The 12933-nt window shown below is 37.0% G+C and overlaps 1 protein-coding gene across 1 annotated transcript in view; it reads left to right on the forward strand.

Moving 5' to 3' along the window:
* The window catches only part of USP31 (ubiquitin specific peptidase 31), a 2233792-nt gene extending 2224081 nt beyond the window's left edge, over positions 1–9711 (forward strand). The window contains exon 16 of the mRNA XM_044089819.1: positions 2408–9711. Within this exon, the coding sequence (XP_043945754.1) occupies positions 2408–3942 (1535 nt within the window). The 3' untranslated portion in view covers positions 3943–9711. The remainder of the gene's footprint in view (positions 1–2407) is intronic.
* Positions 9712–12933: the final 3222 nt, after the last annotated feature.

A 12933-nucleotide genomic window follows, 5' to 3' on the forward strand; every position in this document is an offset into this window, starting at 1 on the left:
TCGAAGTGTTAAATTTTCAACCTGACAAAAATGTTGCCTTGTGTATGTCATATATTGCAAAATATCTGCTGCAAAAATTATTTTCTCTGATCTTGACAAGTGCGTGCCACCCTGTCTGAACATGTGTGCCCAAAATTATGGGACATGTTTTCATGTAAGTATTTATCCCAAAAATCTTTTCATTCATGGTGACCTGAATCTCCTTTCTATATGTGATTTGTGAAAAATACGTCCCAACACCTTTACAAGCTATGCCACCTAAGAGGGCTGTAATTTTTCTACTAACAGTCAGTGTGTCCTTGCAGATGAGATCATTTGTACTGACATAAATAAAAACACATCCGTGCTTCTTTGAGGCCTATGTCATATCCTGTGTATTTGCTCCTGAGGAGGTGGTCTCACCAGTCTTATCTTCCTGGGTCCTGGCTATCCAATGTGTTATGTTGGGGTTTATGCCTAATTCCATAGGTTTGTTAACAATGCCAGAGTGGAGTATTGTGTCAAATGTCTTAGCCAGATCAAGGTAGGCAGTATGCACTATTATGCCCTCATCCATTGCCTTGGTGATCTTCTCAAAGAAGTCCATCAGATACAGTAAACATGACCTTACTTTTACATAGCCAAAATGAGTTAGATCCAGTGTCTGAAGGTCTCTTATACCTTTGTTGAGCATTTCATGAAACATCTTTCCATGGCTTTGTGTATAAGACTAGTCAGACTAATGGGTCTGTTTCAGGGATCTGTTGATGGTCCTTCCATATGAAGAAGGATTACTGTTGCAGCTCTCCATTCTAATGGCACGGAGCCTGTTATATGACTGTATTTACATGGTATCTCCAGTGGGCTGATAGGCCATGTGTAGAGTATTCAAGAGGCACCCTGGGATGTTAATGGGGCCCATTGAGGTTGTGTTCTTGGCCTTCGTGAGTTCAGCCAGGACAGAGTCTCTGTTTATAGTTGGAGGGGTTATATTTGAAAGTATTTCTTGGGAGGTGGCTGGGAGTAAGTAGGGGTAAAGTAGGAAATGAATTTGTCAAACAGCAGATTCGCTACATTGCCTGGCTCAGTGAATGCAGCATCATTACTACCAGTTCAGCACACTGCCGTGTGCTGCCTTTGAGGTTTCTGACATAGCTGAAGAAGGCCTTATGGTTGGCTTTTGCCTGGGAATCTATCTTGACCTCAAAACTGGATTTATTAGTCTTAATGATCCCCACTTAGCTACCTGTTTATTTTGATGAGAAAGTTTTTTTGTTATGGGAAGTACACTTCCTGATTTTAGCCATGCTTTTTTTCCATTTTGTTGTATATCCTGTTTAATCTGGGATGCCATCAGGGTGGTTTGTTTTCGGAGTTAGTTTTGGACTGATTTCTGGTAGGTACAGCAGCCTCTGTGCAGCCATTGATGTGGCTGTTCAGAGTTTCTGTGAACAATTCTGCACAGCCTGCTGTGTTTTCTGGATTTGTAGGGGCATTGAATTCTGGCAGACTGTTGCTTAATAAAAGGTAGTTTGCCTTGGAATAGTTCCTAACATTTACTGGGCTTACTAGGGTCACAGAGTTGATTCTGATTTTGTAGGAGAACACTTTATGGTGAGACCTTACCAGGAAGGATGTGACATTGGTGGCTAAATCATGACTTGTGAAGTTTATCTCTTCATGAGAAATTCAGTAAATAATAAATAATGATTTGTCATTAAATCATTAATAGTATACTCATTTAAAGAATCCATACTTGTCTGCAAATGAATAAAACATTTTAAAAGAAAAGATTAATCAAACTCGGTTACTGCAGAATTCAAAGAAACATTAAATCAACAACTTTGAGAAAAGTCACACAAACAATATCCCGCTAAATATTAAATTAAGTACAGTAAAGTTGTTCTGACCGTACAAGATGTGAAAGCCTTGCAAAAGCTGGAATTCCTTTACTCACTATAGCTTGCATTTGCAACTCTTTTTAACAGTAAAGATCAATAAGTCACAAACCAAGGTAGGATTGTTAAGCTAAGCTCTGGATTGTCCTTTTTGCAGTCTGTGTGTATTTATAGATGACTTGGCCCCTTGGGATGGCTAGAGTTTGCCTGTTGAAAATTTATCCCTTCTAACAACAAACCATGAAAATCAAAGGTAAAGAACATAATATAAATTAAATTAAATCTTGTTTACAAGCTTTACCTTCCTTCCTACAAACAGTGAAAAACAGTGGTAAAAATAAAATATTAATTCAAATATAAACTTCCCTTACCAGGTTACTGCACAGTTAATCACAATCCAAACAGGATTGTTTAGATAATTTCTAACAGATTTATTTTTCTTTCTATTGTGTGTGTGTGTATTTGTTTTAATATAACATTAAATTATTCATTTCTATTTTTATGATAAAGTGTTATTTCTTGTTTTTAAGGTGGTTTTTCAACTCGCCCATTTGTAAGAAGCGTTCAGCGCCAGAGTTTATCAGGCAGATCCTCGACTGCCAGTCCCTTGACAGTAAGTGAGAATGGAGTTAAACTGTCATGGTCATTAACTGCAAAACTGCAAAGGCATTCAAGTTCACCATCAAATGTTTCTTTGGAATCCCCAGTTCATGCTTCTGTTTCAGCTTTAGGAAAAATTGGTGAGCTTTGTGATGATAAAACTTCTACATCATGCTTTCGTAGTTTAAAGACCCAAGTTTCTGGTTATATTGAACATGCTGACATCTCTAAACATGAGTCCAGATCTGCAGGCAGAGCTCCTCTAGCTGTGATGGAGGGAGCATTTAGAGATGAAAACAGTCCTAATAGATTAAGTTTATCTCTTGATGAGAAATTCACTAAAGGTACAGCACAATCAGACAGAAACGATTCTTTAGATAACAACAACCAAGCAAGCTCAGTTGATCAGATTGATTTTATTGACATGTCTGCAACAAAAGATGCACCAGTGCAGAAAGTTGATAACACAGAAAATAAAATTTCTTGTTCTAAGTTAAGTTGTGAAGAAGAAAAGACTTCATCTAGAAAAGTCCATAATATTTTGCCTGTTCAGCAGTCATCTGCTTCAGAAACATCTTCCACTCCACAGCGAAAGAGCTCTCAGAAGATTTTCAATTCCAAAGAGAAAACTGAGTTATCAAAAGTTAATAGTCAGCGTCCTTCTCCTGCAAATGCACAGTTGAAGAAAGAGGCTTTCAGAAACCATATTGGTGTTTCATCAATTGCTAGTCAAAACAAACAGAAGGTAGCATCTACATCACAGCCATCTTCATCTTCAGTAACAAGAAATGGTTGTAGTACTGCTCTACAGAGTTCTGTCTCTTCAGCTGGAAAGAGCAAAATATCAGATAGGAGTTTGAGCAAACAGACATCTAAACTAAATTCTCCTGAAAGTCAGGAGATCGCAAAAAACCTGACTCCTACTAGGACATGTAGGGTAAAACCAGGTGATAGTAAGAGAGTGGAAAACAGACAAGTAAGAAGTTCAAGCAGTAGTTCATCAATGACTAGTCTGAGGTCCCCAAGTATAACTGCTAAACCAGAAATGAAGCGGGACAGCAAGGCAGAGGACAAAGGGCTGTCATTTTTCAAGTCAGCACTTCGTCAGAAGGAGACTCGAAGATCAGCTGATCTTGGAAAATCCAACATCCTTTCCAAAAAATCTTCAGAACCATCTGCAAAATCAATTACAAAGAATGTGATAGAGGATGGGTCAAAGAAAGCTACTCCAAAATCCTGCCCTGAACAGTCAAGCACAAGCAAGATAAAAGAAAAGCAGCCTGTGAAGAATGGTACACCTGTTAAACAGCCCTTGCTACCTACAAATAAATCAAAATCTTCACATACGGAAATGGAGATAAAGTCCCCTGTAAATGGAAAAACTCCACTTGAGAAGTCTGCAGCATCAAAAAAGCTTTCTTCTAGCATGCACACAACTGCTCGTACTACTCAGAAGTTCAAGTGAAATGTTGCAAACTATTTTTTCAGCAGTGGACATGATTTTTTTTCTTTGTTATTAATGTGCCTATTATTTCTTTTTGTGAAGATATATTGTTAAACTGCTAAAAGCGCCTTTTTATTCTGTCATCAAACCAAATACTTGTGTAGGCAAAACTGTGGTAAGAGGTAGCTGCAAAATGCAGCAAAATCCACGAGTTGAAGAGAGAAAGATTCTCCATAGCACTTTGTAGGTAATCTTTTACATTAAACCATCATACTTTTAATGAACTGCTTAAAAATGCTGTTATATTAGCACGCTTTAATACAAAGCAAAGCTATATGTCTGATTGGCACAAAATCAGTTTGCAATAACTTATGAATAATGAGTCTCTGTACAAATTCAAGTATTCCAGTTATGTGCTGGAAGCATACCTTTGCTTTTTGTTTTTTTTTCTCTAAGGGCAACATCTTAACAGTGGTGCTTTTCTTTGCAAGAGGGGGCAATGCAGGTACATGGCAGACTGTTCAGCTTGGGATTTTTTTTCTTTTTATTAGGGTAGATGATGCGTACATATGTGGTGCTCTAAATTCATGGCTTCCCATCTTCTTTATAGCATCATTGTTCTTTTTTTCAGCTGGTTTGTGTGTTGTTCAGCAGACTTAGGCTACTTGTAGTATTGAATTCTTCATTTTTAGCTTTGTTGTGGTTGTTAAGCATTAGAACAGTACATTTTAGCTTTCTTCATCTGTGTTTCAATTAATAGTGAATGCTGAAAAAGAATGAGAACACTGTATAATGGTCCCTTCTTCATGTTAGTAGGAATGTACGGCAGAGCTAAACCAGAAGACAACAGCGGAACCTGGTTTTGGTGCAGTTTGAAAATGTTTTTGTCTTATTGACATGATAGTTTCTCATAGGTGCTGCAGTTGTATGCATGGTGGATTCTTCAGTTGTCAGTGATTTATGTCAGGAATTGCAAATAAGAGAAAGGCGTAATATCTGCTTCCAAAGCTCATAATGTATTATTTATGGAAAGAGAATTTAAAGTTATTGTCATCCCTGTTGCTAGTGCTGTTTCCCCTGGGTGTCTGTAATTAGTTAGAGCTTCACAGCTGGTAGGAAACATGATGATCAGTCATTGGAAAAGTTATTAAAACATGTTCACCATGCCAGTATGTTGAAACCCTTTTCCAGGAAATCCAGCCTAGCACAAGGTATTATATTTTCAGTTAGGAGGATAATTGGGGTATCATCAGGGGATGGACTTGTGGTAACTGGCTACCCTCTCTCTGGAAGTTTATGCTACAGATTTGGTAAATCTTGTTTTGCTGAACGGCTTTCAGGTGTCTGTAGCAGAACTGATTATACTATTGACTTCAAGGGTCATTTCACTTCTGTAGCTGGTATACATGTGGAAGGGCTGTCTTCTGAAGTATGAGGCCATAGAAATAAGTAAATAAAAGCCTTTGGCTGATTAACCCAGTTTAGATTTTAAGCTAGTTTAGTTGTGCGTGAGTAGATTACAGGCTCACAAACAGGATATGCACAGAATTACTATGGGTACAATATTTGTAGCATAATGCTGGATATTAATATGCACTAAACCACCACCTTCAAATCCTGTATGACTTCTAATATAGAGTCTCTGTGGCTAACATCCTTCTACTGTAAAACCTGCACTGTTATGGAAGAACTGGAAAGTGTAACACTGCCCACACACAAGTCCAGATAAAAATAATCAGCCTGCTTCTACATTTGTGTAACATATGTTAAGGACTGCTTCGGACTCTGTTGCTGTACTGACAAAGCACTAAGTATGGTTGTACACAAATGTTTTAGGTAATTATGAAAAGGGCATGAGTGATGAGGTCAGGTAGATGACAGCTGAATTGTTACTGGCATTGTCAACTAAACTGCTACAGACCAGGTGTATATCACAAATAGGATATGAAGGCTTAAAATGTAGAAATCGAGTGATTTGCAGGTAGGGTTTTTAAAGCCGTACTCCCTCAGTATGTGTGAACTGTATTTGCAATTCATGCCCATTTTGTTCTATTTAAAGTCATGCTGACAGCCAGTTGAATACTTTACTGCAGCAACTTAGTTGCCAGCTTTTTCACATCATCATCATCATAACCTCCCAAATTATCTATTCAAGAATTAGGCAATTATTTTATGTAATGTGTTGAATAAGCCCTATATAATGTACATCCTATTAGATGGGCAGCTACATGACCAGATAGTGTAATGTAATTTTTATGCTCATGTTGCCACACACCAACATTCTTATATCTTCAGTAACATGGCACATAACTGTATTTCCAGTGAAAAGCATTATTTCCACATCCTGAATTCATGTCCTTTCTTACTGTCAGCTTTCCTGTAGACTGTGTAAATGCTCCTGGGGACAACTAATGACAATGTCATACAGCATCCTCTCATGAGGGGTGGTACTAGGTCTTTTTGCTGTATGATCATCTTTCAGAAGCTCCCTGCATCCATTGTTTTACCATTGTAGACCTGCATTGTCTTAGGTTGACACTGTACCAAATACCTCTGGGACTGTCACAGCTTACAATTACAGAAGTTTGCTGCATTACTGGACATAGGTTTTAGTTGTGAAATACAGCAGACACACTAGTTACCACTGTATTACCACAAGACAGTAGTAGTTTGTGATGTTTTATTCTGGTGGACACTAACCAGTTATTGCCACATAAGATATTGCCCTTTACTTTGGAAATATGACTATTAGACATAGTTGCATTTCAATGTCTACTGCCTGTCTGTGTAAATGAAGTATAAAGTAAGCAATTGCAATACTGAGACATAACATAAATGTACAGTAATGTTGCTGGCATAATCAGATTTTAGTAACCTGAGTTCAAACTTGGCTTAAATGTTTTTTAAGAAGTGGTATCAAGAAACTTTCATAAAATACATACTGGTTGATAAACACCAGTTTTTTAGCTGTGAATATGCTTATTCTTAACTGTTAAGACATTTAAATTAGAAAACTGTAAGAAATGTTGGTCTTATAAATTTTAACAGTGTTTTATATTGAAAAATACATAACATCAGTTAAAATTGTAGAAAATGCACTAAATACACTTAATCTGATCTTGCCATTGTTTTGCTTTTCCCATTCCCTGTCATTAGCATGTACCAATGCCTTTTGGGAATGAACGTAATATTGCATGGCTGCATAATTAATGCTATCCGATGCATGCACTTAATAACTATGCAAGCACCTACTGCAGCTTACACTGGCTGCATTAAGTAATAATGCTGAGATGTAGGCCATAAAGTATATTTTTGCTATATAGAGATTTTTGTTTTCAAGTGTAAGTATCAGAAAAAAGAACATGGATTTAATCTGTTACTGCCTTGTTTACACAATTTTTCTTTTGCTGACACTTAAACCAAGTCTTAAGTGTAGATGATTGGATGAGAAGTTGCTAATTGAAGAGTCAGTCATTCTTTCATTAAGGAGCTAATGTTATAGTTTTTCATTATCAGATGTTTCGAAGGGGAATGTGCTTTTTTGTTTTAGGTTCAGTGGGGTTGCTACCATTTAATGCAGTCTGTGTTAAAAGTTATTTTACTCAACATTGTTAATTCCCGGAAACTTATTGATGCATTTGTACCTTTTGTAGTATGTTATTACACAGCATCTTATAGTCCTTGCCTTATGTAATGACCTACAACTAATTGTATGTAAAATGGTTAAAAAATTTTAATTGTGTAGTATTTGGCCTGGTCAGAAAAATCTGGCAGGCATTTAGGAATAACTAAAAATGTAATCTGTCTTACTCATGGGCATGTACATGAATTGTCAGATTTGACCCAGAGATGGTTTTTGTGCCAGATTCACAGTTAGTTTCTTGTTATTCATGATACCTCAGCTTTAGATTGCTGTCTATGATTTCCAGGAAGATACAATATGCTTCTCCTTTATTATACCAAGATAAAAACAGCAATGGCACATGGCAAAGCAGGACTTTATAATTCTGCTGGTTACTTATCAGGTAACCCATAGCTACCTTTGCACCATGATTCTATTAGCAGAGGGGAGGTATTTCAATTCAGAACTGGCACAGTGGCAAAGTAAGCCACATGCAAAATGTAAAAACACATCCAAGCATTAGTGCATTGACTCTGAGACTGTCTCAGCAAAATAGATTCAAGCATAGATCTGGATTGCTGACTTTCAGTCAAGCAGAAGTTCAGAATCTTAGTGTCTGGGAAGGATGCTGTTTTTTTGTGGATTTAATGTGGTTGTTTTCAGCTTTGGACTGATGCCTTGTAGATCTTTGGAGAATGGCTCAGAACTGGCATCATCAGTGGATGTCACTCCTTCTTGTTTCAAGCCCCTCTGATTTATAGGCTTTTGTTTCTAGTTGCCATCCATTTTGGCTTTGGTGAACAGTATTGGATCTGGGGATAATTCAGTTCAGACGCAGGGAGTATGCTTTCGTGAAAACTCTGAAGACACGAAACAGTGGATTCTAAATGAGATATCTCAGGGTCTAAAATACTGGTAACACAAGCAGTAATGCTAGACTGTAAAATACTAATTGGAAACTGAACGGCTTGATGTAAAGGTCTAGCATTCTGGGTAATGATGTTCTAGCCTAGCTGAGCAAAAATTGAACACTGAGGCAGTGTAAGTTAGAAACTAACAAGCTTTTGATAGAATTGTCATTTACCCTGAAAATCATGCCAGTAACTTTGTAGAAGTTTTGGACTAATAAAATGTGAACACTTCTGAGACTGAAATTTCCCCATCTCCTGCACATGCCCATTTTATACCCTGCGGTTAGAGTGACTTCAAAGTGAAAGTAAATCATGGGATGATTATTTCTGCACATCTGGATGGAATTTTTGTGAGTGAGTTTTGTTTTCATGGTATCGTTCCTCAAAATTCTAAAAAGTATCAAGTACACACTTTTTGTACTTGATGAATTTGTATTCTGTCAAAAGCCTTCTAGCGTTTGCCTTTTGATATGTTGCTGTTTGGTATTTATATATTACAGAATCTGCTTCTCATTCATTCCACATTCTGATTTCATCTGACATAGATGTCTTTCTGACTGTGCACATTCCTTCTTACGTAAGAGTTGATGATTTCCTGTAGCTTACTTTGTACAGTATCAAAAAAAATGAATTCTAGTGCTTAGGGTATTGTGTTTTGAATGCAAATATTCCTAAGTAAAAATGAAAACACTACTGCCCATTTCCATAAGAAAACAGAACTCAAACTGGCATTTATCTGGCATTTTAATTTACCAAAATGAACTGTTTAAATTGGGTTTAAATTAGTGTGTTTCTACTCAGGTAAAGAAAACACACATCATAACAGGGCCTAGCATTAGCAATGTTTCTTGTTAATCAAAAGAAAATGTTATCCTTTAAGATCATTTCATTTTTCCTTATAGGATCACTTTGGAAGAAACCATTTTGTGGGTAGGGCTAAAAAATCAGGTTTTGCTCTTCTTAACCTAGACTTGTTTTTATTGGTTTAACTGCTAAATGTGTAAATGTTTTCTGCTTCATATTTATTTATGTATTTATTTATTGATTGATTTTTATGAGTTTTTGACTAAAGCAAAATCAGTGATTAAGAACTGACATATGAACTTTTGAATTTTCAGTGCAACAGATTAGCATGCCTGTAACTCTTAAGGGATTCCAAAGTTTATTTCTTTTTTAAGCTGCTAAAATTGTTTTAATCTTTGGTGAGAAGAAAGGCCCACATGCTCTTCCTTGAAATATATTGAAATATGTTTTATAGTTTCTGCTTTTGTTTCAGTTTGTATGGATGATATCTGTAATTCCTTTTTATTTACAGAAAAAGAAAAATGCCACAATTGTATGATGCACTTACAGCTTTAAATATTGGGAACTTGGAGCGAGTGTATATAGGGTGCCACAGTGGTTTATCTTTGTGAAAATGGTTTTGTCCTTCTGAAGTGTTGTGACAACAGGAGGGAACAAAGTTTGCTGTCATGTCACAGGCTAAAGAAGTTTTAGTAGATTTATGTGGTACATGGTGTGTGTCCTCTTACTTAACCCTGCTAAGAAGACAGCTCACTCTTCAGTACATAGAAGTAAAGCTAATGTTAAAAGTTGTAAAGATGTCATGAAAGTACTGATGATTTTTAATATGCCTGACATAACAAAGATTTGTGTCTGATAAGGGCAATTACCACCACTTGTGTGGCAGCTGTCCTTGTATGAGGTAGCATTCTTTTAAAATTACTTTAAGGCTGATACTAACTTCCGTCCATGTCTTCATATTGAAAACAGCTAGACTTGTTGATTAAGTGAATTTTAAATTCACTTTGGGCTACAGAAATGAAACATAACCTGTCCTGTGCAATTATGTACTAGAATTATGTCTGGTCCCAAATGAAAGTAGCACTTTTGACTTTTGTTAGTCTCAAATTCTCCTTACTTACTTCTTCTTTGTTAGAGGAATGTACAGGGAAGGCTCTGTTTATTAGTTCAGTTAAGAAAAGACAGGAGCTGCAGTCCTAGGTTCAGGCACATCCTGAAAACAGGTTGCTTCGTCTCTCAAGAGATGGATTGTCATGGCTGTGTCCTATAGATGCACACAGTTATGTATGCCTTGCAGGTCTTCTGCATTGGTTGATCTGAGGCAGTTTGTAAGCCATTTTGAGAGTATCATAGTTTACCATCTCAGTCTGCACTGAGGCCTTAGTCAACCCTGTGCTGGAAGGTTTACAGTAGTGCTTGTTAGTGTTCTATAAGATCTAACCTACACTGACTGTTTTCTTTTCTACATACTATGAAGCTAAATCGTACTGTCAGGGTGCCTCTTGATCATAGTACTATAACTAGAACAGTGTCCTTTTGTCTGTTTAAAGATCTGCCTATACACTGTGGCATGTTCTTACTAAATGTCTACAGGTCCATGTGGCGAAAAGTAAAGCTTTGAATAAGATGTGTTTTTAGCAAGCTGTAATGATGGATTTAGTAAATCTGCTTTTTATGTTTTTCCATCTCCAACAGAAGGGGCCTCTGAATTTCATTGTTTTTTCATTGTCATTACTGTCAGTAGTCTTAACAAGTAGCTGCTTTCATACCTTGGATTTAACTGAAAAATCTTTTTGATCAGTAGGGGCAGCATTAGTAGCTGCCACAAAGTGCTTTGAAAGGTTATGAAAATGGACCAAACTACTGCTAAAGGAGAAATGCTAGAACATTTGTCCACACCAGAAAAGCTCCCATTGCAGTTGTGACAACCAAATGAAGGACAACATGTTTCAGGAAATACAAGACACTGTTAGAAGTAGTGTCTTATGGCTTTGACTCAAATGATGAGCAGCCATTCCACAGGGGCTCTTATGTGAACCAAGCATGAGGCAAATGGGAGATATTTGAAGTTATACAATGACTGGCCATTAACATTCAAAAACATGCACACTGATTGGTCAGCCCAGCCAGCATGGCTGTTGTAAAATCCATCATATACCAATAGAAAAAGTCTGGTCATCTGCATTTTCTTCTATTAATATATGCTAAGGACATTCCAGTTTTTTTCACTTTTTGAAAAAGAAAGAAATAAACTTAAAATTCCAGACACTTGAGAGATAGAACAAAGAAAATACAAGGATAATTAGGTACATTATGCAAAACTAGAGAAATGTACCTTATTAGCCTTGTATTTTCTGTGCCCCCTCTATCTCGTAAGTCTGAACTGTCCAGATTTCAAATTTTTTTTTTATTAAAATAAAAAATCAGTCAAGGTCTTCCTTTTTCCATTTCTTCCTTTCCAAAGCACTGATGTACTGCGTAAGCATGGGAAAGCAATCCCATGCACTTGTGCAGTACATCAAGAATGCCCAAAGATACAGGGTAAAAAGGTGTAAAAATACAACGGTACCATTATACAAAGACATTATTTAAGAAAAGCAAGTAATTTTTTTTCTTAAGTAATGTTATTTTATAATAGCAATAATCCATGACTGACTGTTAGTAATGCTGAATTTACACGCGGTTGATTTTGCTTTGCCCTCGTGACCAAACCTCACCAACCGTGGGTAAGTCCCGCATTACCCACACCCAGCCATGGGTTATTGCTATAAGATTCCTGACATCAGGATTAATCTACCTGTGCTACATGATTGGACAACAGGAAGTGCTATTGCAGGTAGGTCTTCGCTGAAGCAGTAATCAACCTTTTTTTTTTAAACAGGCTTTTGAAGTGGTAGCTGAAAATGACCTTAAGATAATGCCAGCATTAGCTCAATCAGTATCTGAGACAGGAGGGTGCATGCAACAGCATGCTAACATGGGTCTTTAGTAAGGGGCTGTAGCACTTCTCTGATTCAAGAAAGTTACAAATCAGACAAATGCAAGCAGAGCATCCAAGTTTATGCAGACAGTGCTATTTGCACATGAGATGTTGATTTTGCAAAGGTGTCCATCCGTGTACAGTTGAAGAAAATGCACCAGAAAATTAGAGTATCTGTTTGTCTCAGCCAGTCCATCATTCATTTGTTAGATTGAATAGTGGTCAGATAAACAAGGTTGGCACATGAGCCTTCCATCATTTCTTGTAAGTCTTCAGAATGGGTTACTGAATTGATTTCTGCTTCTCAGATACATGTAGTGCTTTACTGGAAGGTAACATTTACAGTTGCATGCATAATTTGTGGAAAGTCAGTTTGGGTGTATATTTATTCTGTGGATGATTGCAAGAGTATGGACTTCAGATTGTTATAGGAAGCTCATACCTGCCAAGTATTGGAAGAGCTTCTGGATAAGCAGGCCTCAAGAGTAGATCCACTTAAAGGTCAAGGCAAACCATTCTGGTATGTGCTTTGTGTTAAAATAGGCAAAATCATTCCTTTCAATTCTTTCATCTTTGAAATGCAAGTAAATGCATTAGACCTGACAATTTTACAAGTCTGCCGTTACATGTCTTATTCTCCAATACTAAAGACTCTACAAATGAGATTACCATAAATCCCAGTACTGAAAACAGGT

This window comes from Protopterus annectens, chromosome 12.part0 (genome assembly GCF_019279795.1).
Source record: "Protopterus annectens isolate FY-2018-M chromosome 12.part0, PAN1.0, whole genome shotgun sequence".
Classification (NCBI taxonomy): Eukaryota; Metazoa; Chordata; order Ceratodontiformes; family Protopteridae; genus Protopterus; species Protopterus annectens.